Raw genomic sequence first — 24,261 nt, forward strand, 5'->3', positions numbered from 1 at the left:
GTAAAAGGTGAGTTATAGTCGGAGCGGTTAACTACTTGTAGCGCATGAGAGCGAAGTTTTGGTGGAGCAGCAAGCTTCCCTACTTTGCTAGCTAGTAGCTTACCTTTTCTAGCTAGCTAAAGTAATAGAGCGTTGGCCACACCGAAATGACGAAGCCAACGTAAACTCGCCACCTTTTCATTCACTATACTCACATCTGTTCAGCAACACTCATGCCATATTTACAGTTTCAGGTTTTCAGCGAGCTGCTTTGAATGTACACTGAAGTTAGCAAGCTAAGCTATCTGTTAAACTTCCCTGTTCCGCTCGCTAGTCAAGTGCCAAGGATGTAAACATATGGCTCTATCGATACCACCGCTGTTCTCCGCTCAATTAGACTCTTGTTTTTATTTTTTAAACACACGCTTTGGTTCATTAGCGTGTCGTCCACGTCACATTGCTTGGTAATACAAGGCAATGCCTCAGTGATAAATTAGTCATATGTTTCTTAGAAAGTTCCAGTCAGACTGATTTGGGGGTGTGAGCTGATATTGTTTACATCTAAGAGTTTTTTGTTTTTTAATTTTGTCATTTTCTTTGAGGAAAATTGGAGTCGTAGTTTTTTCTTATTTTTCGGGAATGCATGTCACAGAGTGGTTAACAGCTCATCTGTAAAGCTCATAAAAAACTGACTGATAAGCAGTTTCATGGTCAGATAAGGCCTGTTCCTTTGTTGTGCCAAAAACTGATTTCCAGCGTTCTTTTCATGTGTAACGTCTTTACTTATATTGGTAAATAGACTTTACTGAACAAGATTGACAAAGGAGTTATATATAAAATTGAAAAATTACCTGTTCTTCAAGTGTTTTTATGACTCTATTATTTTACCCACATTATACATTTGGCCACTTAAAATATCTTTATAGAACTATTGTTATATGTGTTGCAATTTCTGCCAGACCAATCTTGAAAAAGTCATTTTTAATGTCAATGAGACTTTAACTCGGTATATAAAGGATATATAAAAGCCAGAAACTGATTGTGCCTACTTTATATCATTCATGAGGGATACATTTGACATATATTTCATATGTTGTAGGCCAACAAAATATTTTTAGCAGTGTAAATATGGGCAGTCACTTACCAGGAATCAGTTTTTGGCAGTAGATCACTTTTTGACACAAGACCTTTGTTTAAGGTAACCCATATCTGGAGTTGAATGCACTTTTGAACTTGCTTTTAGTATCTTTACATTGGATCTCTCAATATGAAGTCCAAACAGTTGTCAGTGGAAGTGAAGGAGCCCATCATTAGGGAGGAAGAAGAACAGATAAACCTATGAGAAAGACAGATAAAACTTTAAGAGTGGCCAAATCAGCGATCTGGTAAATTCTTAAAAAGAATAAATGCACTGGGCACCTTAGCAAAAGGCCTAGCAGAAGAAGATGTGAAGATCTAAGGTTAATTTTGGTTTAAACATGATTTATTTTTCTGTCAGAGGTTGAACATACATATATGGACTGTAATGTATATATAATAAACTAAAATCTTAATTCTGATTAGGAAAAAGCTTCAAGTGTTTCAGAAGAACACAAATGAACTGGAAAACAGAGTTTTTGGTCTGTTCCAATAAAATAAAGTAGCTATTAAAACAAAACAAACAAACCTGATTCTGTATTGTTTTTAGTGTAAAAACAGTTAGTTTTAAGTTGTTGTTGCAATAAATGCATAAAGGTGGGAAAAGAACATATTTTGTGTATCTCCTCAGAAAATCAATAAATCTTCAAATATAAACAAAAACAGACACTCCAGTTTTTCTCCAGGGGGAACAGAGAGAACATAAAGTGTGGTACTGTGTTAATGACGTGGGCAGTGAGACTCGCATATGGATCTGATGTTGTAGTGAAAACAGCTGTTCAGCGGCGTCTCTAGCCTCCATGTGTGGTTGGGAAAAAGCCCAGTGAGAGAAATGTTAATGATCACAGAGCTGGCACGCAGTTTAGTTACTTTAATCAGCTGCATAAATCCGATGTTTGCGATTCTTGTCTTATAACGCCATTACCTGGCTTTAGGGAGACAAACTTCAGTCACTCGCAGTCCTAACGTACTAGTGTGTAACAGCTCAAACATTAGCAACATTAGCTGCTGGTTACTTCTCCTCCAGTCTGACTGGGCTCCAGTTCTACTTCAAACACATGACTGATTTGTACAGCACTATTGTCATTGGCCTTTCATGTTGTCTGTCAAAACATGGATGGGATGGGCTCTATTGACCTTAATACTGATCATTTTTTCTGCATAATTATTTGGTTTTATCACCCAGCTCTAGACACTGGCATTTACAACAAGGTGCAACCCACTGGTTACACTCAAGAACTGGAAGGGTGGATGCTGCTAGATTATAGGACTTCACAGTGCAAATGGATAAGCATAGCAAAGCATTGCACAGCAACATAAGAGTGTCTAAGAAATGTGATATTTTCCCATGGCCAAGTCAACCACCTGATCTCAACCCAGTAGAGCATACCTTTCAGTTACTGTGGACAAAAGTGAGGGAGAGAGACCTACAGACAAGCACAGACTGGAGGTGGCTGCAGTAAAGGCCTGACAGAGTATCTCAGAGACTAAGCACTTGATGTCCATGGGTCTAGGCTTAGGGTGATCACTGACCGCAAAGCTATGTTCACCCAAGTAATAAACCTCATCTTGAGTATTAGCATGCTCGTTTGTCCAAGCGTTTTACTTTTTAGCCTCTGGAAGTTGGAACTCTTATACATATACTTTTGTCAAACCCCTTGAGTAAAAGCTGAGAGTCTGCACTTGAGTCACATCTTTGTTGTTTGATTTAAAATCCACTGCTGTAGTGTACAGAGGCAAAATAACAAAGAATGTATTATTGTCCAACTTATGGACTTAACTGATATTATTTGTAGGATCTTTTTTTTGCTTTCATTGTGTGAAAAACAGTAATGTATCTGTGATATGGCAGGATGGTGGCATCAACTGATATTGTTTGCATAGTGTTGCTCGACCGGTCCTCTTCTGTCATTATTGCTCATTGCTGTTCTTTTCACTCTGTCTAATCTGCTGACCTGGCCTTTTTTTCCTCCTATTTTCCTGGCTTCACAGGATAACCATGGCAATGTGGATCCAGGCCCAGCAGCTGCAGGGTGATGCCTTGCACCAGATGCAGGCCTTGTACGGCCAGCACTTCCCCATTGAGGTGCGGCACTACCTGGCTCAGTGGATTGAAAGCCAACTCTGGTATGCAGAATTACACCAGTCTCTTTCCAGTCCTGCCTAACTTTATTTAGATGGAACATTCAAAACGGTAGTTTTAGTCAGTGTCATGTACATAAAATAGGGTCACACACACGATACTCAATAAATAAATAAATAAATAAAAACTAACTGTAATCAGTGTGTTTCTATGTGTGTTTATATACCAAACCAGAACTAGATCAGTGACTGGTGTTGGTGGAGGTCACTAGGCTCGACTCTGGCTGTGCATTCTATTAACACTTTAAAAACAATGGTACTGTTCACAGGGACTCGGTGGAGTTGGATAACCCAGCAGAGGAAACCAAAGCCAAGCGTCTGTTGGATAACCTGGTGGCCGAGCTCCAAAAGAAAGCCCAGGTCCAGGGAGGAGAGGACGGCTTTCTGCTCAAGATCAAGCTAGGTCACTATGCCAGCCAGCTAAAGGTACGTGTTGGCTACAAAAAAATGATCGTATGTTCCTACTGGAACCTTTATCCCAACGTTTCCCTTGTATATTTTGTGAAAGCTTGTGCTGATGTTGTTTAGTTTTTATACAACCACATCTCAACAGCTCTGATCTAGACTCAGGGTCCGGTTAATTAAACTTTTCAGACACCCATCTAATACGGCTAGGCATTGTCGCCTGATCACGTCTTGTGTATGTGGCCAGACACCAGCAGCTATATAGTTATTTAAAACTGTAAACTGTTTGACTGTTTAACCTAGGGTCGTCTCCTTCTTATTATGCCTTTCTCCTCCTTCATCATCTCCACTCCTTCCTCTTCCTCCTAACCTAAAAGCATTGTCTCCTGAACTGAGTCAGGGCTCTAACAAACAAGAACTTGTTAATTCCCGATAGTGATCGTCAGCAGGTTAGCACTCGGCCGCTGCTGCAGTATGTAGTTTAATCCTCTAAAGTCAACTCACCGATTTAAGATGAGGCAGCATCAAAACGCTCTCGTACCAGTTATTGAATTGTGTTGATTGGCCAGGTAAAACCAGAGTTATGATAAATAACTTTAGTCACATTTGCTGCTGGAAGAAACAGTAAAAAGTAAATTAAAAAAAATTAAAATCAGCGTTTGCAAGCAAAAAAACATGACACGGCCTTTCCTATTGGTGGAAAAATGCACCAGGTCACGAAGCATTTGGTTACTGAGAAAAAGGGGAACGTTGTGGGAGCGATGGCAAAAGTAAGAATAGCGATATCAACAGCAAGTTTTGAGTTTTTAGACATTTGTGACATTTGGCATGTTTGGAATGTTGTGTAGTCATTTTGTGTGTCAACACAATGAGACGACTATGGAATGTCAACAAAGGCAAACTGCAGCGTAAACGCTTTCTTCAGATAGACACAGGAGCACTGATACGCCCTAAAGTTGTCAGGCATGTGATGTGCTTCTGTGTCGTTTGTTGACAGGAACTATTCCTGATTGATCTGTAAATAGTTGTACAAAAAACGCAGAGGCGTCCTCTGCATCTTAATGTAACTGTAAATGTAAACAGTTTTTAAAGGTGAAGTAGTCAAAATGGTCAGGTATACCCTTGACCCCACATTGTCTGGATGGGAGTATTTGTTTACACCTGTACATACCTTTCATCACTGATGAGGCCTTTGTAGATGTGCAAACTGTCTGTTTAATAGAGAATAACTTTACCTTCATTTAAGAGATGCAGGCTTTTGAACTGAGCACAAACAACAAGCTAGCTGGTGTCTTTCCTGTCCGGAGGACGCTGCAGCCGTGTTTGTCAGTAAGAACATCAAATTTTATTTTGGCTGACCTCAGAACAGTTTGCCTCAGTCCATTTTAAATGAACTTTGGTCCAGACAAGACAGCAGACCGTCTGTATCATGTTCACATATGACTACTACTTCTTATCTGATTTGTGGATGGCAGAGTGAGTTGTGTTCAAGCACTGATTTCTGGAAGTGTTCCTGAAACCATGCACCGGTTTGGTCAAAGGACTTTGCAAAGAAAAGCGTCTGGACTTCTTTAAGTTGCTTGAAGACGTTTCACCTCTCATCCGAGAAGCTTCTTCAGTTCTAAGGTCAAATGGCCGAGAGTCCCAGATTTAACCCAGTGGGAGTATCCCCCCAAAGAGGGACAAAGGACCCCCTGATGATCCTCTAATCACATGAGCCAAGGTGTGAAAGCGGGTGTAGGTCACAATCAGCCAGGGTTTCGGGTGAGCTCATTGTGAAACCTGGCCCCACCTTGTCATGTGAATTCCTGAGGTCAGATGGCCCAGGATGTGAGTGGGCGTTAAGGCGTCTGGGGAGGGAACTCAAAACTGGATTATAGATGGCAGACAGTTGGTGTCGTAAACCACCGCCTCTGTTCAAAGATGGTCGCTCACAGTGGACATAGATGGCCTCTTTCACTCCTCTTTCAAACCATCTGTCCTCTCTGTCCAAAATGTGAACATTGGCATCCTCGAAAGAGTGACCTTTATCCTTAAGATGCAGATGGACTGCTGAGTCTTGTCCTGTGGAGGTGGCTCTTCTAGTTTATTATAATAGTTAACAAATCAGATAAGTAGCTCTTCATGCACTGGTTTCCATAACAGAATCACACCTGTTTTTAATGCAAAGCTTGAAATTCAGTCCAAAATGGTATTTTCAGCCTTGTCCCTCGCACACAGAGATTTCTTCTCTTTGAGTCTTTTGATATCACTATTTAACACTGAGGATCATTATTATTTTTTTGTAGCTACAGTTTTTAACAAATTGTTGCTTTTCTTATGAGGAACTCTGAGTTGATTATGAGTTCATTGTTGATGTTATTGTTGACAATTAACCTAATTAGTTGCAAAATGATCCACTAGCTTTTTCTCTTTAGGATCACTTACTTTTCCAGACTTTTGTTGCCTCATTCCCTTTTTTTTTTTTTTTTTAGAGAAGTTGGCATAAAGTTCAGAATGAGTTGATTGGAGGAGGTGGTAAAATATTTCATTTTACTTTTATTTATTTATTTATTTTGATTGTCTTTGTTCTATTGTGAAAAAATAAGAGTGCTGATTGAGATCTGCTCTGACTAAAAAGAAGAGCTCTGAGGCTTTTGGATGTGACTAACAAGTCATTTAAGAGGAATGTAGTATATGTGTAAACTCCCATTGTCTGCTGCTCTCTCCACACATCAACAGCAGTGGTTATAAATAAAGCAAAGTTTACAGCACCTGGTATTTGTGTGTGTGTTGTTGCAGAAAAAGTTGTGACACCTGTTATCTTGTTATCTCTGACTCGAGCGTCAGGTTTTGTCAAACCAGTTAATTCAGAGAAGCTTTGCATGTGTTGTTATTTTCTGAATGAAAGATGTGTATAATAACTATTATAATAAACTAAATTTGGTTTATGCATATAACATTAAATCACAGCAACGATCACATAAAGAGGCTTTATTCTGTTGGGTAAAGACCCAAGTCTGTTTGAGAAAGCACTTTGTTTTGTTTTTTTAATACTTTCTCTTTATTGATTTTCATCTTATTTTACATACAGAACTAAAGAGGGCAAGGGAAACCAACAAACTCACATATGTTCACATAGTCCAAAATACACATCGCCTTGTTTTACTTTCATATATTCCACATTCCACAGGTGCGTGTTCCATTCAAACAAATTCGCAGCCGTCCCTCTGCATCACAGAGGTATCAGATTCTAGTCTCTTGACGTATAACGATCCCATCTTTCCCAAAGTCTCTCTCCTTTCCCCTTCTGCAGCCGCAGTGAGAAGGTAATCAGTTCCATATGATGAATTGTGTTAATAATGTCTATGACCAGCTTCCGTGTGGGGGGGCTTGTCTGTAACCAACATTTAGTAATTGCCTTTTTGCATGCAACCATAATTATTTTCAGTAAGTATGAGTCTCTTTTATTTATATCCTCAGGGATATTCCCAAGGTACATGGTACTAAAGGAGAAGTCCAGTGTTACTCCAAGCACATCCACCACCATTTGTTTAATCTCCTCCCAAAAGGTCTTCAGTTTAGGGCATGACCAGAAGACATGGAAGCAACCTGCAGCGACCTCCCCGCACTCCCTCCAGCACGAAGCGCCTGAACCACTTATTTTGGATTTCTGCTTTGGTGTGATGAAGAATCTAATGAAATTCTTCCATCCAAAATCTCGCCATGTTAAAGAATTTGTGGTAGTAGAGCAGGGCAATATGACCAAAAATATTTATCACGATATACATTTGAAAATTTGCGATAACGATATAACTGATGATATAATTGACACTAGACAAAATACTTTACAACTCCACAACTTTATTAGTGCAAAAACCCCATCAATGTATTTTCACTTAAGCAAGCAGCTGCTTTTTATGTGCATTAAAGTTACATAAAATTTAACAGTGCAAATGCAAATTCCTCGCTGACAGTTTAACCAAAAGGCATTTCCAGTGGAAATTGGCCGACATATCCTCAGCATAACCATGTATAATATCCACAAAACTTACAAAGAGCTTATACACACACAATACGGTGATATTATGTTGAAGCACAGTACGTATCACTCCGCGAGGCTCCTGCCTACTATAGCCGTAATGCTCCGACAATCCATCAAGCGGTGCGGCTTCGTAGCTTAGCAAAGTCGTACTGAAACATCTGACAGATTTTCGAGCGCCGTGTACATAAAATCGTTTCGAGGTCAAAGGATTGATTTTAAGTGCGCCGTATTTTCCAAACAACACGGTAATAACGACGGCCCGCTAGCATGCTCTACCAAAAATAGTGCTTTGTTGCGTATCTGACGGACGAAAGCTAAACCAGTTCCACACCACTGAAGTTGCAGCATTTTTACAAACCAGTTCTGGTTCATCCGTTTCATTTAACGATCCACTTTCGCTCTTCTCATTCTGCGTTGCCGCCATGTGCGTATGCAAACATAGGCACTGCGCATGCGCGTTTTACCCATATTCTATCGCGACATTTCATTTTTCTATCATTGCCCAAAATTACACCGGTATTACCGTGAACGGTATGATATAGCCCAGCCCTATGTGGTAGATAACACATTCTTCCACATCTGCGACCAATCTTCCTCTGAGATAGTTATACCTGCTTCTTTTTCCCATCGATGACTGACATATCTTGTTGAGGTCTTTTTCATAGCTATAAAACTTCTGTACACTTTGCCAATAGTGGCTCTTATAATGTTCTCACCATAAGCATCCATAAATATTTGGATCACCCCACTAGCGTCTGCGTCAGGCATTCTAACTTCCTTCCGGAAGAAACTCCGAACCTGTAGGTAACGATAAAAATCTTCCCTGCCGATCTCGTAAATCTGACACGTCCTCAAAATTTATCAGCTCCCCGTGCTTAACTATCTTACAGATTGCAGTGATTCCATGACTGGACCACTCCCTAAATTTATGGTCTAACAATGCTGGAAGGAAGCGCGGGAGATACGCTGGCCATCCCAGCAACCCTATTTCCCTATTAAGACCAAAAATTTTAATCACATCTGCCCATTTTTTCAGGGAAAAACTTACACAGAAAATTTGCATCTGATACGCCTGTGGCAAACTCTCAAGAGACCCCAGAACAGACTGTATTGGGAAATCCATCAAGGAAAGCTCAATGTCCTTCCATTTTGCCTCATACTTAGTTACACCAGCACACTAGAGGTCTGATCTGGGCTGCCAGATAGTAATCCTCAAAGCACGGTAGGGCCATGCCCCCCCTGCTCACCAGGCAGCTGCAATGTTGCATATCTCACTCTTGGCCTTTTATTTCCCCATGTGAATCTTGAGCAATGCATATCCCACTCCCTAAATTGTTTTGCTGGAACTTCCACTGGAAGTGCTGCAAACAAATATAGCAGCTTTGGGAGGATATTTATCTATATCGCTCTAACTCTGCTGCCCAGATCGAGGTGGAGCAGACCCCACCTCTCCAGATTGTCATATTCAATTCAATTCAATTCAATTTTATTTATATAGCGCCAAATCACAACAAAAGTCGCCTCAAGGCGCTTTATATTGTACAGTAGATAGCACAATAATAAATACAGAGAAAAACCCAACAATCATATGACCCCCTATGAGCAAGCACTTTGGCGACAGTGGGAAGGAAAAACTCCCTTTTAACAGGAAGAAACCTCCGGCAGAACCAGGCTCAGGGAGGGGCGGCCATCTGCTGCGACCGGTTGGGGTGAAAGAAGGAAAACAGGATGAAAGACATGCTGTGGAAGAGAGACAGAGATTAATAACAGATATGATTCGATGCAGAGAGGTCTATTAACACATAGTGAGTGAGAAAGGTGACTGGAAGGGAAAAACTCAATGCATCATGGGAATCCCCGGCAGCCTACGTCTATTGCAGCATAACTAAGGGAGGATTCAGGGTCACCTGGTCCAGCCCTAACTATATGCTTTAGCAAAAAGGAAAGTTTTAAGCCTAATCTTGAAAGTAGAGATAGTGTCTGTCTCCCGAATCCAAACTGGAAGTTGGTTCCACAGAAGAGGGGCCTGAAAACTGAAGGCTCTGCCTCCCATTCTACTTTTAAATACTCTAGGAACAACAAGTAGGCCTGCAGTGCAAGAGCGAAGTGCTCTAATAGGGTGATATGGTACTACAAGGTCATTAAGATAAGATGGGGCCTGATTATTTAAGACCTTGTATGTGAGGAGCAGGATTTTGAAATCAATTCTGGATTTAACAGGAAGCCAATGAAGGGAAGCCAAAACAGGAGAAATATGCTCTCTCTTTCTAGTCCCTGTCAGTACTCTTGCTGCAGCATTTTGGATTAGCTGAAGGCTTCTCAGCGAGTTTTTAGGACTTCCTGATAATAAAGAATTACAGTAGTCCAGCCTGGAAGTAATAAATGCATGAACTAGTTTTTCAGCATCACTCTGAGACAGGATATTTCTAATTTTAGAGATGTTGCGCAAATGGAAGAAAGCAGTCTTACATATTTGTTTAATATGTGCATTGAAGGACATGTCCTGGTCAAAAATGACTCCAAGGTTTCTCACAGTGTTACTGGAGGCCAAGGTAATGCCATCCAGAGTAAGAATCTGCTTAGATACCATATTTCTAAGATTTTCAGGGCCGAGTACAATAACCTCAGTTTTATCTGAATTAAGAAGCAGAAAGTTAGCGGCCATCCAGGTCTTTATGTCTTTAAGACATTCCTGCAGTTTAACTAATTGGTGTGTGTTACCTGGCTTCATGGATAGATAGAGCTGCGTGTCATCTGCATAGCAGTGAAAATTTATGCTATGTCTTCTAATGATGTTGCCTAGGGGAAGCATGTATAATGTAAATAGAATTGGTCCTAGCACTGAACCCTGTGGAACACCATAATTGACCTTAGTGTCTGAAGAGGACTCTCCATTTACATGTACAAACTGGAATCTATTAGATAGATATGATACAAACCACTGCAGTGCAGTACCTGTAATACCTACAGCATGTTCTAATCGCTCTAATAGGATATTATGGTCAACAGTATCGAACGCAGCACTGAGGTCTAGCAGGACAAGCACAGAGATGAGTCCACTGTCAGAGGCCATAAGAAGATCATTTGTAACCTTCACTAAAGCTGTTTCTGTGCTGTGATGAGCTCTGAAACCTGACTGAAACTCTTCAAATAAGCCATTCCTCTGCAGATGATCTGTTAGCTGTTTGACAACTACTCTTTCAAGGATTTTTGATATGAAAGGAAGGTTGGAGATTGGCCTATAATTAGCTAAGACAGCTGGGTCTAGAGATGGCTTTTTAAGTAAAGGTTTAACTACAGCCAGCTTGAAGGCCTGTGGTACATAGCCGATTATTAGAGATAGGTTGATCATATTTAAGATCGAAGAATTAATTAATGGCAGGACTTCTTTGAGCAGTTTTGTAGGAATGGGGTCTAAAAGACACGTTGATGGTTTGGAGGAATTAATTATTGAAGTTAACTCAGAAAGATCAATTAGAGAAAAAGAGTCTAACTTAACATCGATGGTACTAAGAGTAGCTGTAGATAATATTACATCTGTGGGATGATTATTGGTAATTTTTTCTCTAATGATAAAAATTTTATTTGTGAAGAAGTTCATGAAGTCATTACTAGTTAACGTTAAAGGGATGGTTGGCTCAGTAGAGCTCTGACTTTTTGTCAGCCTGGCTACAGTGCTGAAGAGAAACCTGGGGTTGTTCTTATTTTCTTCAATCAGTGACGAATAGTAAGATGTTCTGGCTTTGCGGAGGGCTTTCTTATAAAGCAGCAAACTATTTCTCCAGGCTAAATGATGATCCTCTAAATTTGTGACACGCCATTTCCTCTCCAGCTTACGAGTTATCTGCTTTAGGCTACGTGTTTGAGAATTATACCACGGAGTCAGGGACTTTGGATTTGAGGCCTTAGTTTTCACAGGAGCTACAGTATCCAGAGTCGTACTGTATATCTTCTTGTTCACCCGATTATAATTAACTTCATATAACAATGCAAGGTCTTTTGTCAGCAGGATCCCCAAGTACTCCATTTGGGATTGATGCCATCCGAATCTACAGGGAGTGCAGAATTATTAGGCAAATGAGTATTTTGTCCACATCATCCTCTTCATGCATGTTGTCTTACTCCAAGCTGTATAGGCTCGAAAGCCTACTACCAATTAAGCATATTAGGTGATGTGCATCTCTGTAATGAGAAGGGGTGTGGTCTAATGACATCAACACCCTATATCAGGTGTGCATAATTATTAGGCAACTTCCTTTCCTTTGGCAAAATGGGTCAAAAGAAGGACTTGACAGGCTCAGAAAAGTCAAAAATAGTGAGATATCTTGCAGAGGGATGCAGCAGTCTTAAAATTGCAAAGCTTCTGAAGCGTGATCATCGAACAATCAAGCGTTTCATTCAAAATAGTCAACAGGGTCGCAAGAAGCGTGTGGAAAAACCAAGGCGCAAAATAACTGCCCATGAACTGAGAAAAGTCAAGCGTGCAGCTGCCAAGATGCCACTTGCCACCAGTTTGGCCATATTTCAGAGCTGCAACATCACTGGAGTGCCCAAAAGCACAAGGTGTGCAATACTCAGAGACATGGCCAAGGTAAGAAAGGCTGAAAGACGACCACCACTGAACAAGACACACAAGCTGAAACGTCAAGACTGGGCCAAGAAATATCTCAAGACTGATTTTTCTAAGGTTTTATGGACTGATGAAATGAGAGTGAGTCTTGATGGGCCAGATGGATGGGCCCGTGGCTGGATTGGTAAAGGGCAGAGAGCTCCAGTCCGACTCAGACGCCAGCAAGGTGGAGGTGGAGTACTGGTTTGGGCTGGTATCATCAAAGATGAGCTTGTGGGGCCTTTTCGGGTTGAGGATGGAGTCAAGCTCAACTCCCAGTCCTACTGCCAGTTTCTGGAAGACACCTTCTTCAAGCAGTGGTACAGGAAGAAGTCTGCATCCTTCAAGAAAAACATGATTTTCATGCAGGACAATGCTCCATCACACGCGTCCAAGTACTCCACAGCGTGGCTGGCAAGAAAGGGTATAAAAGAAGAAAAACTAATGACATGGCCTCCTTGTTCACCTGATCTGAACCCCATTGAGAACCTGTGGTCCATCATCAAATGTGAGATTTACAAGGAGGGAAAACAGTACACCTCTCTGAACAGTGTCTGGGAGGCTGTGGTTGCTGCTGCACGCAATGTTGATGGTGAACAGATCAAAACACTGACAGAATCCATGGATGGCAGGCTTTTGAGTGTCCTTGCAAAGAAAAGTGGCTATATTGGTCGCTGATTTGTTTTGGTTTTGGTTTTGAATGTCAGAAATGTATATTTGTGAATGTGGAGATGTTATATTGGTTTCACTGGTAAAAATAAATCATTGAAATGGGTATATATTTGTTTTTGTTAAGTTGCCTAATAATTATGCACAGTAATAGTCACCTGCACACACAGATATCCCCCTAAAATAGCTAAAACTAAAAACAAACTAAAAACTACTTCCAAAAACATTCAGCTTTGATATTAATGAGTTTTTTGGGTTCATTGAGAACATGGTTGTTGTTCAATAATAAAATTATTCCTCAAAAATACAACTTGCCTAATAATTCTGCACTCCCTGTATGTTCTCAGGGATGCCATATATCCGTATGTTATTACGGCGTGAGCGCCCCTCCAAATCCGTAACCTTCTCTTGGAGCTGCCTCTGGTTATCCAGCAGCTGAACAATGGCATCCCTCGCTCCAATGTCCCATTTCTCCTTCCCTACCATGTTTCTTTCCATTTCTTCCAGACGTTTCCCCACCTCCTCGATCCTGCTTGTGGCGGCGGTAACCTGTTGGTTTATCTCGCGTATTAACTCGCTCATTTGGGCTTTCATGTCCTCTTTCAAACTTGTTCTCACGAGCGATAGCTCCTTCTTCATCTCTGCCTTAAGGTCTTGCGTGCCCTCCACCACTACTTCACTCACCGCCTGTCTGAGGGAGCCTAGCGCTGATGTTGAGGCCTCCTCTGCCATCTTCTCGCCCTCATGCTCGGAGCGTGTTTCGTGTGTCTTGCTCTCAAGTCGCGTTTCTAAGCTTCGGCCTGGGGTTCGTCCCTTCTTGTTTTTATCTCCGCTCATTATTCTTGAGGGGAAAGTCACTTTTAATGGATTGTATTCTTGAATTGCGGATTATTTTAGCTATCGATGCAGGAGCTCCTGTTTATGCTGCTACTCTCGCCACCATGACACCGGAAGACCGAGAAAGCACTTTGTGACCTGCTGAGACACTTTGACAGGAAGCATGCTCCAGCAGAACCAGGCCCTGGAAGGGCAGCTATCTGCCACGACCATGAAATGTTGAAGGAGGTTGAACTTGCATTTGCTGAGTGTGTATGCTTGACTCTGTGTCTGGAGTTTTGTTTTGTTTTGTGGGTTTTTTTATGTGTAATATCAAAAATCAAGCCTGTATTACTTTAATATAAGCAAAGGCATGAATCAACTACTTATAAAGAACATTGCATCCTGATGTGATTAAAGTGTGTGTGTGTCTGTTTTGTAGAGCACCTATGATCGTTGTCCTTTGGAACTGGTCCGCTGCATTAAACACATCCTGCAGTCTGAGCAGAGGCTCGTTCAAGAAGCTACAAATGTAAGTGGAAGACACTGCTGTGTTAATACTGCAGAAATCAGGGTTGTGGGTAGGGTAGGAACCATATATAGCAGCTACAGCCTTTGTCTGTCTGGCTTGTTGCAGCTTGCTAGGCTGCATATACCAACACCTCAGAGCACAAGAAGAAACAAGTCCTCCTGAGTAGTAGGAGGATCTGTATCCCCATCTGTGCTAGATATAGAGGCAGGGTGATAACCACGGTGGAGCCCAGAGGCAGCAGGAGGACGGGAGAAGCTCAAAGTCTGGAGTGCCTAACCTCAGTCTTTAAACCAGCATGTTTTAAGTTACCAGGTTAATGCGCAGTTCAGTTACCAACTAATAATATGTGAAAGCGCTTCTCGCTTTGTTTTGGTCATTAGTATGTTCAAGATGGAAACCACCCCAAAAGACAGAGCAGAATGATACATGTGCAGACAGTTTTGACTGTGATATGAAAACTTGTTGAAATATCTCTGAGTGATCACAGTCCACGGGTCGATTGATCAGATTAAAAAGATGTTTTCAGTTTGAAGCATACTTCCCCAAACAAAAATACAGAGGAGGACAGAGTGCAGAAACATCTGTATGTGCACTTACTCTTATTAAATTAGCACATTTAATATGTAGAGCAATGAACAATAGCATCATACTGACTGCATGATACTGCATGCAAAGATAAATAAATAGGAAATGTATGGGGAAAGGTTGGTAGTTGGTACATACAGTTTCACCAGAAAGCATCCGTCCCACACCCTCCCACACACCCCACTCAATGTGTCTTCCTTGCAGGTGTTGATATTCAGTTGCCTTTAGTTATTGTCATACATAGAAGGTGCAAATAGGAGGTTTGGGAGCAGATTTTGCCCTGATTTTGTTTTAAGCACTGAACATCTGTTTGGTGTCTAGGCCAGCAGTGGAAGTGGGGGTCAGGCCATGGACACGCTATCACAGCGCCACCAGCAGATCAACCAGGCCTTTGAGGAGCTCCGACTAGCCACGCAGGAAACCGAGAACGAACTGAGAAAGCTGCAGCAGAGCCAGGAGTACTTCATCATCCAGTACCAGGAGAACATGCGCATTCAAGGTAAGCAGGAGAGGAACACAAGCGGTAAGATAGTAGAAGCAGATAAACCCACCAGTACAACCGGAGCCATTTTTAGATTTGAATCTAATCGTTAAGTTTGGTGGGTTTTCCCACCAGAACACAACAACCTGTAACTGTTTGCATCACACGCTGAGCTCTTTCTCCCCGTCTCTCTCTCTTTAGGCAATATGTACAAGAAGTAGCTTTCTTTTGTCTTCACTAAATTACAGCCACATTTCTCAATAGAACATAAACAGCATATCAAATGTTTAAACTGAGAAAATGTGTAATTTAAAGAAAATATCAGTTCATTTTTAATTAGACTCTTTGGACATGAACCTAACCTGCTCTGGTGCAGGTATGACCTTTACTGGACGATCGCTCTGACCTCTGTGAATAACAGGAGGGCCCAAAGTTTTCTCCATGTCTTTCCCATCAGTAATAATTTTATTATTCTAGTTCTACAATTAATACAAGATCCTAAAACACGACACCTACAATGTACTTGCTGACCTCATATTAAATTTGTGCTAAGTTGAAATTGTTAAACCTTAAGCAGCACAGAGTGTTTAGTTGAGTGAGTAAAAACTAAAACTGTCCCCAAGTTTCGGTTTAAAATCAGATTTTGGAAGCGCCACGCCAAAAAAACTGTCAAAAATAATCCTCAGTGTAAAATTGTGACGACTTTCATATCTCATCATCTACAGCAGGGCTGTCAAGATTTACACTGTGAGCCACATACAGCTCGCTTGTGACGCAGGCCGCACTAGCGACTCTGTTTTCTGTCAGTGCACAGAAGTCACATATTTAACTGTTTTTCTACATGATGAAGGAAAATCTGCTGTGACAAAGAAGGAAATCTGTCAACATGACTCTTTGGACTTTAATTGTACAAAAAAATGTGTAAAATTACAGAAAAAGTTGAGTTTTTTTGTTTTTGTAGTTGTAAAAAAACAGAAATTTCAATAGAAACTTTTCTCTTTTTCACAGAGTTGCAGAGTTTTTATTAGAGACAGAGCAAAGTGTTTTTGCACTTTGGTGTAATTTTGTGAAAGTTGAACTTTCTTGAATAGCAGAAACGAGTCTTTCTTGTCAGAGGTAATTTCTGCACACAGCAGTGAACATTAAGCAAGTAAATAATGCAGAAAATAAAGATTTTTGATGGGAATTAAAACACACAGAGAGACAGAACTGTGCAGGATTTCATTGAGGTCAAAGGAAGAATAAATTCATTGCAATGGGTTTCAAAGGCAAAGTGTGGTTTTGGTCCTCTTTTGCTGCTGGTTCAGTGAATTTTGGTCATTGTGATGAAATCTGCAGTTTCTTGCAGTTTACCTGCTCTTTAATCATTTGCTGTTTTAGCTGTTTGGTGGTTGTTGAAATGGTTTTGTGGGCTTTTAGCTGAGGTTCTGACGTTTCTGTGGATACCACAGGTCTATATTGGAATAACAGATCTGACGGTTCATCCTGTTAAACCACGTTCTCCCTCTCGCCTCCGGTACCAGTGGCATTGGGCTCCAACAAGTTAATAGTTTAATTACTTTGTGTGGTATGAATGTTCATAATAGACACGGGACAAGACTCGGCGGTCCATCTGCATCTAAAACAGCGGTCCCCAACCGTTTTTGCACCACGGACCGGTTTATGTCTGACAGTATTTTCACGGAGTGGCCTTTAAGGTGTCGCTGACAAATACAACAAAATAAAACCGGTACCAAAAAAAGAAGATTTATTCATAACACACGGGAAAAGACCCAGGGAAACCGAGTTAACGATAAAAATGATTTTAAAAAATGATAAAAACCCTGAAAACCGTAAATTTCACACCTGAGCCTCAACTCTCACAGACCGGTACCAGACGACTCGCAGACCGGTACCGGTCCATGGCCCGGGGGTTGGGGACTGCTGATCTAAAGGTCAAAGGTCACTCTTTTGAGGATGCCAATGTTCACATTTTGGACAGAGAAGACAGATGGTTTGAAAGAGGAGTGAAAGAAGTCATTTATGTCCATTGTGAGCGACCATCTTTGAACAGAGGGCGGGGCTTACGACACCAACTGAGATCCTTCCCAGATTCCTTAACGCCCATTCACATCCTGGGCCTTCTGACCTGAGGAAATCACATGACAGAGTGGGGCTAGGTTTCACAATGAGCTCACCCGAAACCTTGGCTGATCGTGACCTACACCCATTTTTACACCTTGGCTCATGTGATTAGATAGAGGATCATTAGGGGGTCCATGACCCTCTTCAGGGGGACACTCCCAAGGGGTTAAATCTGGGGCTACATCCACACTAGCCCAGATAGATTTAAAAACGGCGTTTTCGTCTGAAAACACTCCGCGTCCACACTAGCATTTTCAGTCGTTTTCACAGAGTTGTGCGTCCACATTGAAACGGCTGAAAACGCTTACGTTCCAGTCCTGCACATGTGTGAAACGCAAGAAGATTCGACCTGTCTCATTTCTGTCTGCCGCTTATTTACTTTCCGGCTCTTTGAACCGTCGCGGCAAAATGTGGAGGAAAAGCACCGAGTTTTTTAAATGGACTAACAATGAGGTGGAGTTGTTGCTGCGAGTAACACAAAAGTACAAAGTTGCAAAAGCGAGTGAGAATTAAAGAATTTGAAGAAAAGCTCTCTGGAGCACGTACAGACTGATATTAATCTTTAATAGGGCTGTCAAAGCTGAGAGCAAACATAACAGCTGCTCTCCGCTATCTTACTTTAATTGGTCACATGACTACATCACTTGACTAAAATGCGTCATCGTGTTATAAAATCTCCGTTTTCGCCGTCCACACGGCATTGTTTGCGTTTTCGAGAGTGTTTTGAAAACCTAATAATGATCCTTATTGCTGTTTTAGAGGAGCGGTGCTTCAAAGGATAGCTGCAGATTTCTGTCAGAATCTGCAGATTATACAGTACAAATAAAATGTTCACGTTGTCTTCCCAACAGTTTCACTAACATCTACACTGGATGGCCAGGAAGCGTTCCCGATGTCTTCTCAGGCGCTGATAATTGGCGTCTGTCTTGTGTCAGTGACGTAAAAGACGGATTTAATGCGACATGACCGTTCAAACAGCAGTCGCTTTCTAAAACATCGGATATGTATCGGATTCAGTACCACATACGAAAGTGACCCAGATCGGATTTGAAAATATCGGATTTGTGCCGTTCACACTGTCAGAACATGATCGGATATGGGCCGCATAGGGTCAAAAAAATCGGATTTGATGCGCTTTCGCCTGCAGTGTGAACGTAGCCTAAGTAGCAGCAGGTTTATGGAAACAGATGCTGCGTCACACAGACATTTGTACGGAGCAAAGCTGCATGTGTTGATTAATAGTGATCGTGTTTAAAATCTCCTACTTCTTGCTTTGTTAGCCCAGCTGAGCAGCTTGTCTTCACTGCCTCCAACTGAGCGCACCCAGCGGGAAACAACCCTGCAGAGCAAGCGGGCCACTGTGGAGGCCTGGCTCGCCAGAGAGGCCAGCACACTACAGAAATACAGGCTTGTATGGAGACACAAAACACATACACTTCAGAATGGGTATCAGAAGATCTCTCTCTCCCTCCCTCCCCCCTCCCTCTCTCTCTCACTCTCTTTCTCACACTTTATTAGATTTACCTTTTCAACTTCTTGTTGCTCTTGGTATCTAATCAGCCAATCATTTGGCAGCAGCTCAGTGCATTTAGTTATGTAAGCTGGGATCGTGCTGTGTCACATCCATGATAACACCAGTATAAAAATACCCCTGCTATAAAATGTAATACCGTGATATCGTTGATATACCTAATGGCGCAAGGAGACGAGCTGTGGCGCGTCTGAAAGAGCTGCAGCAGCCACATGTCAGCCTGCAGTGACTTTTAATACCTGCTTCTGCTTCAGCAGCCTGTAGCAAAGCACAAAAAACACACACAGAGAAAATACATTTGATACTTGACCAAATTCAACAATTTGTGAGTTACTATACAGGTTGTGTAAGTGCTGTGGCAATCTCTACAGTTAAAATATAACAACAATAAAAAATGTCTATCTCTGGTTTGAAGATGACTCCCACGACCCATTCACAGCGTACGGCTGTCTGAACAATCTCTGCTTCGATCTGACCATGTGCGCTCAGCATTATCATACTCCTCAACCGTTGTGGGCTAGAAAGAAAATTCCAGTGTGAAAGGAACAATTATCTTTTACATTTTAAGACGAAATTACAAAATAACTCCATTAGGCCTGTATGACTCTAGTTTAATAAAGGGTTCATTTCAGACTAACACCCCCGACCCCCCCCAGCCCCCTTCCTTTGTCTTGTTTAAGCCTGAACAGGTTACGTGACAAAAGATTCTAATGTATCTGCAATTGCTTTGATTGCTCTACGTAACTAGGATAATTGTTAACTCTAAAAGACTGTGTGTGTGTGTGTGTGTGTGCGCGCGTGTGTGTGTCTTTCTTACTTACTTAAAGAGAGTGACAGAGAGCGACTCCATCATCCTGTCTGCTGTCACATAAAATGTTTTATTTCCACTGATGCTTCACACAGATTAAGTAGATTTTTCAGTTCATGTATGTTTCATCACCCTGCAGATGAAACTGTCCTTTTCACAAACAGTCCATTTCATATGAGACGTATGTGTCTAACTTCAGTGCACTGATGTCTGCTGCTCGTCTGAGCAAAATCCAAACATTTCAAGAAAAGCTTTGAATTTTTAACTGTGTTCCAAGCTAGAAAGCACAAACCTATTTTTTAATAATACTGTGTGTTTAACGGTGAGAGCTTCTCACTGCCCAGCAGCATTGAGGCTGTTTACTAAAGCAGTTAGATAAGCTGATCCATATGAAGTTGTTTCTTAGTGTTTCCTGGCTTGTGACACCATGTAAATGTAGTGAAATGAGGAGCACAGAATAGACACACACCAGCATTAAATGTTACTGTGTAATTTTAATATGAAGTGGTTACGTAACAATGTAACAATAGCCATCATCACATTAGCATAATTTACATCCATTAAAATCCATCCACAAACTCCAACGTGTTCAGAGCTCTGCTGCCCGTATTATCACCAGGAGCCCTTCTGTTCGCCACATCACCCTGTCCTGAAGCAGCTTCAGTGGCTCCCGGCCAAATATTGCATCAATTTTAAAATACTTTTGTACACATTTAAGGCTGTTCATCATCTCTCCCCTCCATATCTCTCTGATCTGGTTCAGATCACCATCCCATCTGGGTGTCTCTCTCTGTGGGGAGCAGGGCTTTCAGCTGCTCTGCTCCTCGACTCTGGAATTCCCTTCCTCCTGATTTAAGAAATATCACTTCCTTCTCTCTCTCTTTAAGTACAGACTCAAAACTCACTTTTTCAAAATAGCTTATCACACATAACCTTTCCACTCTGCTATTTTTAAATGTGTTTTATGTCTTATGCTTTTATGATTGAGTAAACTGCTGGCTTTTTATTATTCTGCTGAGCACAGTGTCCTTGAGTGTTCTGAAAGGAGCTTTCAAATAAAAACGTGTATTATTATCTGTGTTTACTTCCTTACAGTCTTCTTTCAGACTGTCTTTATTTCTCCACTGCACACAGTGACACTGGTGCAGAGCACTACATGCTCTCTCTATTGTAACTGCAGCGGCTGCAAAATGTATATATAGTACTTAGCACAAGTCTTGACCCAACCTTATTTCTTTGTTTTTCTAGAAAATGGGTGCAGTAATTTATTGAAATATGAGCAAACATACATTGTTTTTCCCTTATAAACCGTATTTCAGAGTTTGTATAGTTTTACGATGCCTGAAAGTCAAGATTTGGTAGGATGTAACACTGTTTGGATGCTAAGTTGTGTGTTATATGTAGAGACAACACTTGTTCGTCTCTTATGCTAGGAGTGTTTTTGAATGATGCAGATAAGTGAAAAAAACATTCGAAAGAACAAATTTGAAAGCTTTCAGATTGTTTGAGAATTGTTTAAAGGCCTTTCAGAGTCTGGCTCCTAATAAGCAAAACAGGGGAATAATCAAGGGTCACTTAAACCTTTTTGCATGTAATTTACTGTAGTTTACAGAGTTGCAAAGTTTTCATATGCACCTGTTTCTCAGTGTGTGGCTGTACTTTGGCAGGACCTGGCAGAACAGCACCAGAAGACCTTGGGCCTGCTGAGGAAACAGCAGACTGTGATCCTGGATGAGGAGCTCATTCAGTGGAAGAGGAGGCAACAGCTGGCTGGCAATGGGGGTCCTAATGAGGGGGGGCTGGATGTTCTGCAGTCCTGGTAATTGTTATGTTTTACTACTTAAACTCCAACAGCTGTTTTTGTAATAGAGTAAAACATTTGGAGAGTTTTTGTTCAGTAAAGACATTGATTGGGACATAACACACAAGTTTAGAAACATCATTCAGTGTTGTGGAAAAGGATTTTCCCCCTTTTTGCTTTGTTTGTTTATTTTTAGTTTTTTGCATATTCATCACATAAATGTTTCAGGTCCTCAAACAAATGTTAATGTTAGACAAAAATAAGTAAATACAAAATAGAGTTTTTAAATGATGATTCGATACTTAAGGGAAAGCAGTTATCCAAACTGACCTGACCCTGTAGGAAAAAAGTAGCTGGCACTTAAAACTAATAACTGGTTGTGCCAGCCTCTGCAGCACGAACTGCAGTTAAGCGTCTGTGCTGACTGGCAATTAACCTTTCACATCTCTGTGGAGGAGTTTTGAGACTCTCTTCTGTGCAGAGTGATTTTAATACAGACACACTGGAGTGTTCTGCATGAACGGCTGAATGGTTCATGCCAAAGCATCTCGGTCTGAGACTGGACTTTTATTTATTAGGCCACTCCAAATTGTGCCCAGTCTCGTATTGTTGAATCATGAGCTCTAAGCTTACATGAGACCAGTGAGTCCTGCCGTTCTTTAGATGATGTTCTTCTGTAACCTCCTGGATAAGTCATTGGTGTGCTCTTGAGGTCATTTTGGTTAGCCAACCATTCCTGGGAATGTTTACACCTGCTCCAAGTTTTCTCTATGTGTGGATAATGGCTCTATCCAAGGTTCAGTGGAGTACCAGAGCCTTAGACACGGCTTTTTTCCTCATAGACTCATAGATTGGCTGTCATCTGTTTCTTTGGATCGCGGTGTGATGTGTTGCTTTCTGAGATGTTTTAGCCTGTTTCATTTTGTCAGGCAGGTTTTTTTTAGGTCAGCATGATATAAAAAAAAAAAAAAATTCTGTCCATGTCTACATATTAACCCCAAGTTGCTCTCCAATGCATCTGTTGGAGTGTGACTGTGTGTGAATGTTAAAGCACTTAAGCATAGAAACAAGTGCTTGTATGAATGGGTGAATGTTGTGCAAAGCTCTTTGAGGGCTCAGGCAGAGTAAATTGTTTTATAAGATTCTGTATATTTAATATTTACAGTTACAAATAAATCTGCGAATCAACAAAAACTTGTATATGAATGCAGGACAGTCTGGACATTGAGGTTTGTCTTTTTACACTTTTGTCATTAAAGAAACTGAGGCTTACTGTTGAAATTGATCTAATTTTTCTGATATTACAAATATCTGTTAAATGCTACGATAAATGCCTTTACGCTGATATAAAGGACAGTGTCAGCGGTTCATCCCACTCGATGTATGTGGCCGGTGATCCATGGTGATCCTTCTGTTTCCTTGTTGCCCAGGTGTGAGAAGCTGGCTGATCTGATCTGGCAGAACCGACAGCAGATCCGGCGCTGTGAACATCTCACCCAGCAGCTTCCTCTGCCAGGGCCCATGGTAGAGCTGCTGAGCAAACTGAATGCTGACATCACTGACATCATCTCTGCCCTGGTTACCAGGTGAGGAAAAATTTAAACCAGATTAGAGAGGCTACAGTCTGAGTATGCAGTATAGTTTGCATCTGTACTGCAGAATAAAAAGTAGCAGTACTCATTTTTTACTGCTGTGGGTTCCTCGGGCTGCTCAGCTCATTTCTCCAGCTGTTTGTGCTCTTGTCTTCTCTCCGGATCACCCATGCTACTGAAATAGAGGAGGTGTGATTAGAACATAGGCACCCGCCTCCCCTGGCACTCCCCCCTGAACCCACTGCAGCAAAGCTGAGTCACAGCCCCAAATCCTCCACATATCTATGTACTAGTAGTCACTAATCGCTAGCACGCCACCTACTGGGAAACAGGAAGTGTCATGTTTAATGCATTCATGTGCTCCATCCTCTTCAGATGTGGTCAGAAGAAACTTAAGACCTTGATCAGGTGAAAATTGTAAGCTTTCATTTAACAGCATGTCAGGTGATGGTGTTACAGACACTTAACACCACTTTGAAACTAATTACAATAAAATAAAAGAATATGTCCAAGTATACTGTGTAAAGAATGTTTGCAGAGAGCCGTCCAAAGCACTTTAGACAACTTGTACATTCACCCATTCACTCAAGCACTTTTTTCTACACCGTTTCTTAGTGCTTCTTATCTAACATTCACACACATCCATATGCCGATGGATGCATCGGAGAGCAACATGGGGTCAGTATCTTGCCCAAGGATACTTGGCATGCAGACTAGAGCAGACTGGGATTGAACCACCAGCCTTCCAGTTAGTAGGTGACCTGGAAGGAAGGAAGTCTGGAAGAATGTTAGTTGGCTCACAGGTGTAGAAAGGCAGTTTGACAGAGAGGCCCTGGATGGAAAAGCTGTACAACAGGATGTCTGAAACTAATGATCTAGAAACTGAAAATGATATCTGAATCCTAACAGTGAGGGATCCACACAAGGGTAAAACATCTGTGAACTACTGGCCAGTTATACGTGTCTCTCCACAACATGATATGTCAGACAGCGCAGGCTCCACCTCTGAAAATAGTTTCAGACAGA

The 24,261-nt window shown here is 41.4% G+C and overlaps 1 protein-coding gene across 2 annotated transcripts in view; it reads left to right on the forward strand.

Moving 5' to 3' along the window:
* The window catches only part of LOC100690945 (signal transducer and activator of transcription 5B), a 39,669-nt gene that overhangs the window by 167 nt on the left and 15,241 nt on the right, over positions 1-24,261 (forward strand). For both annotated transcript variants that reach the window (XM_013276817.3, XM_025909846.1), the window contains exons 1-8: positions 1-7; positions 3,109-3,243; positions 3,528-3,684; positions 14,224-14,313; positions 15,220-15,397; positions 18,784-18,914; positions 21,510-21,661; positions 23,074-23,229. The exon at positions 1-7 is cut by the window's left edge. In XM_013276817.3, the coding sequence (XP_013132271.1) occupies positions 3,116-3,243; positions 3,528-3,684; positions 14,224-14,313; positions 15,220-15,397; positions 18,784-18,914; positions 21,510-21,661; positions 23,074-23,229 (992 nt within the window). In that variant the 5' untranslated portion in view covers positions 1-7; positions 3,109-3,115. The remainder of the gene's footprint in view (positions 8-3,108; positions 3,244-3,527; positions 3,685-14,223; positions 14,314-15,219; positions 15,398-18,783; positions 18,915-21,509; positions 21,662-23,073; positions 23,230-24,261) is intronic.

The sequence above is a fragment of the Oreochromis niloticus genome, linkage group LG8 (assembly GCF_001858045.2).
Source record: "Oreochromis niloticus isolate F11D_XX linkage group LG8, O_niloticus_UMD_NMBU, whole genome shotgun sequence".
Lineage (NCBI taxonomy): Eukaryota > Metazoa > Chordata > Actinopteri > Cichliformes > Cichlidae > Oreochromis > Oreochromis niloticus.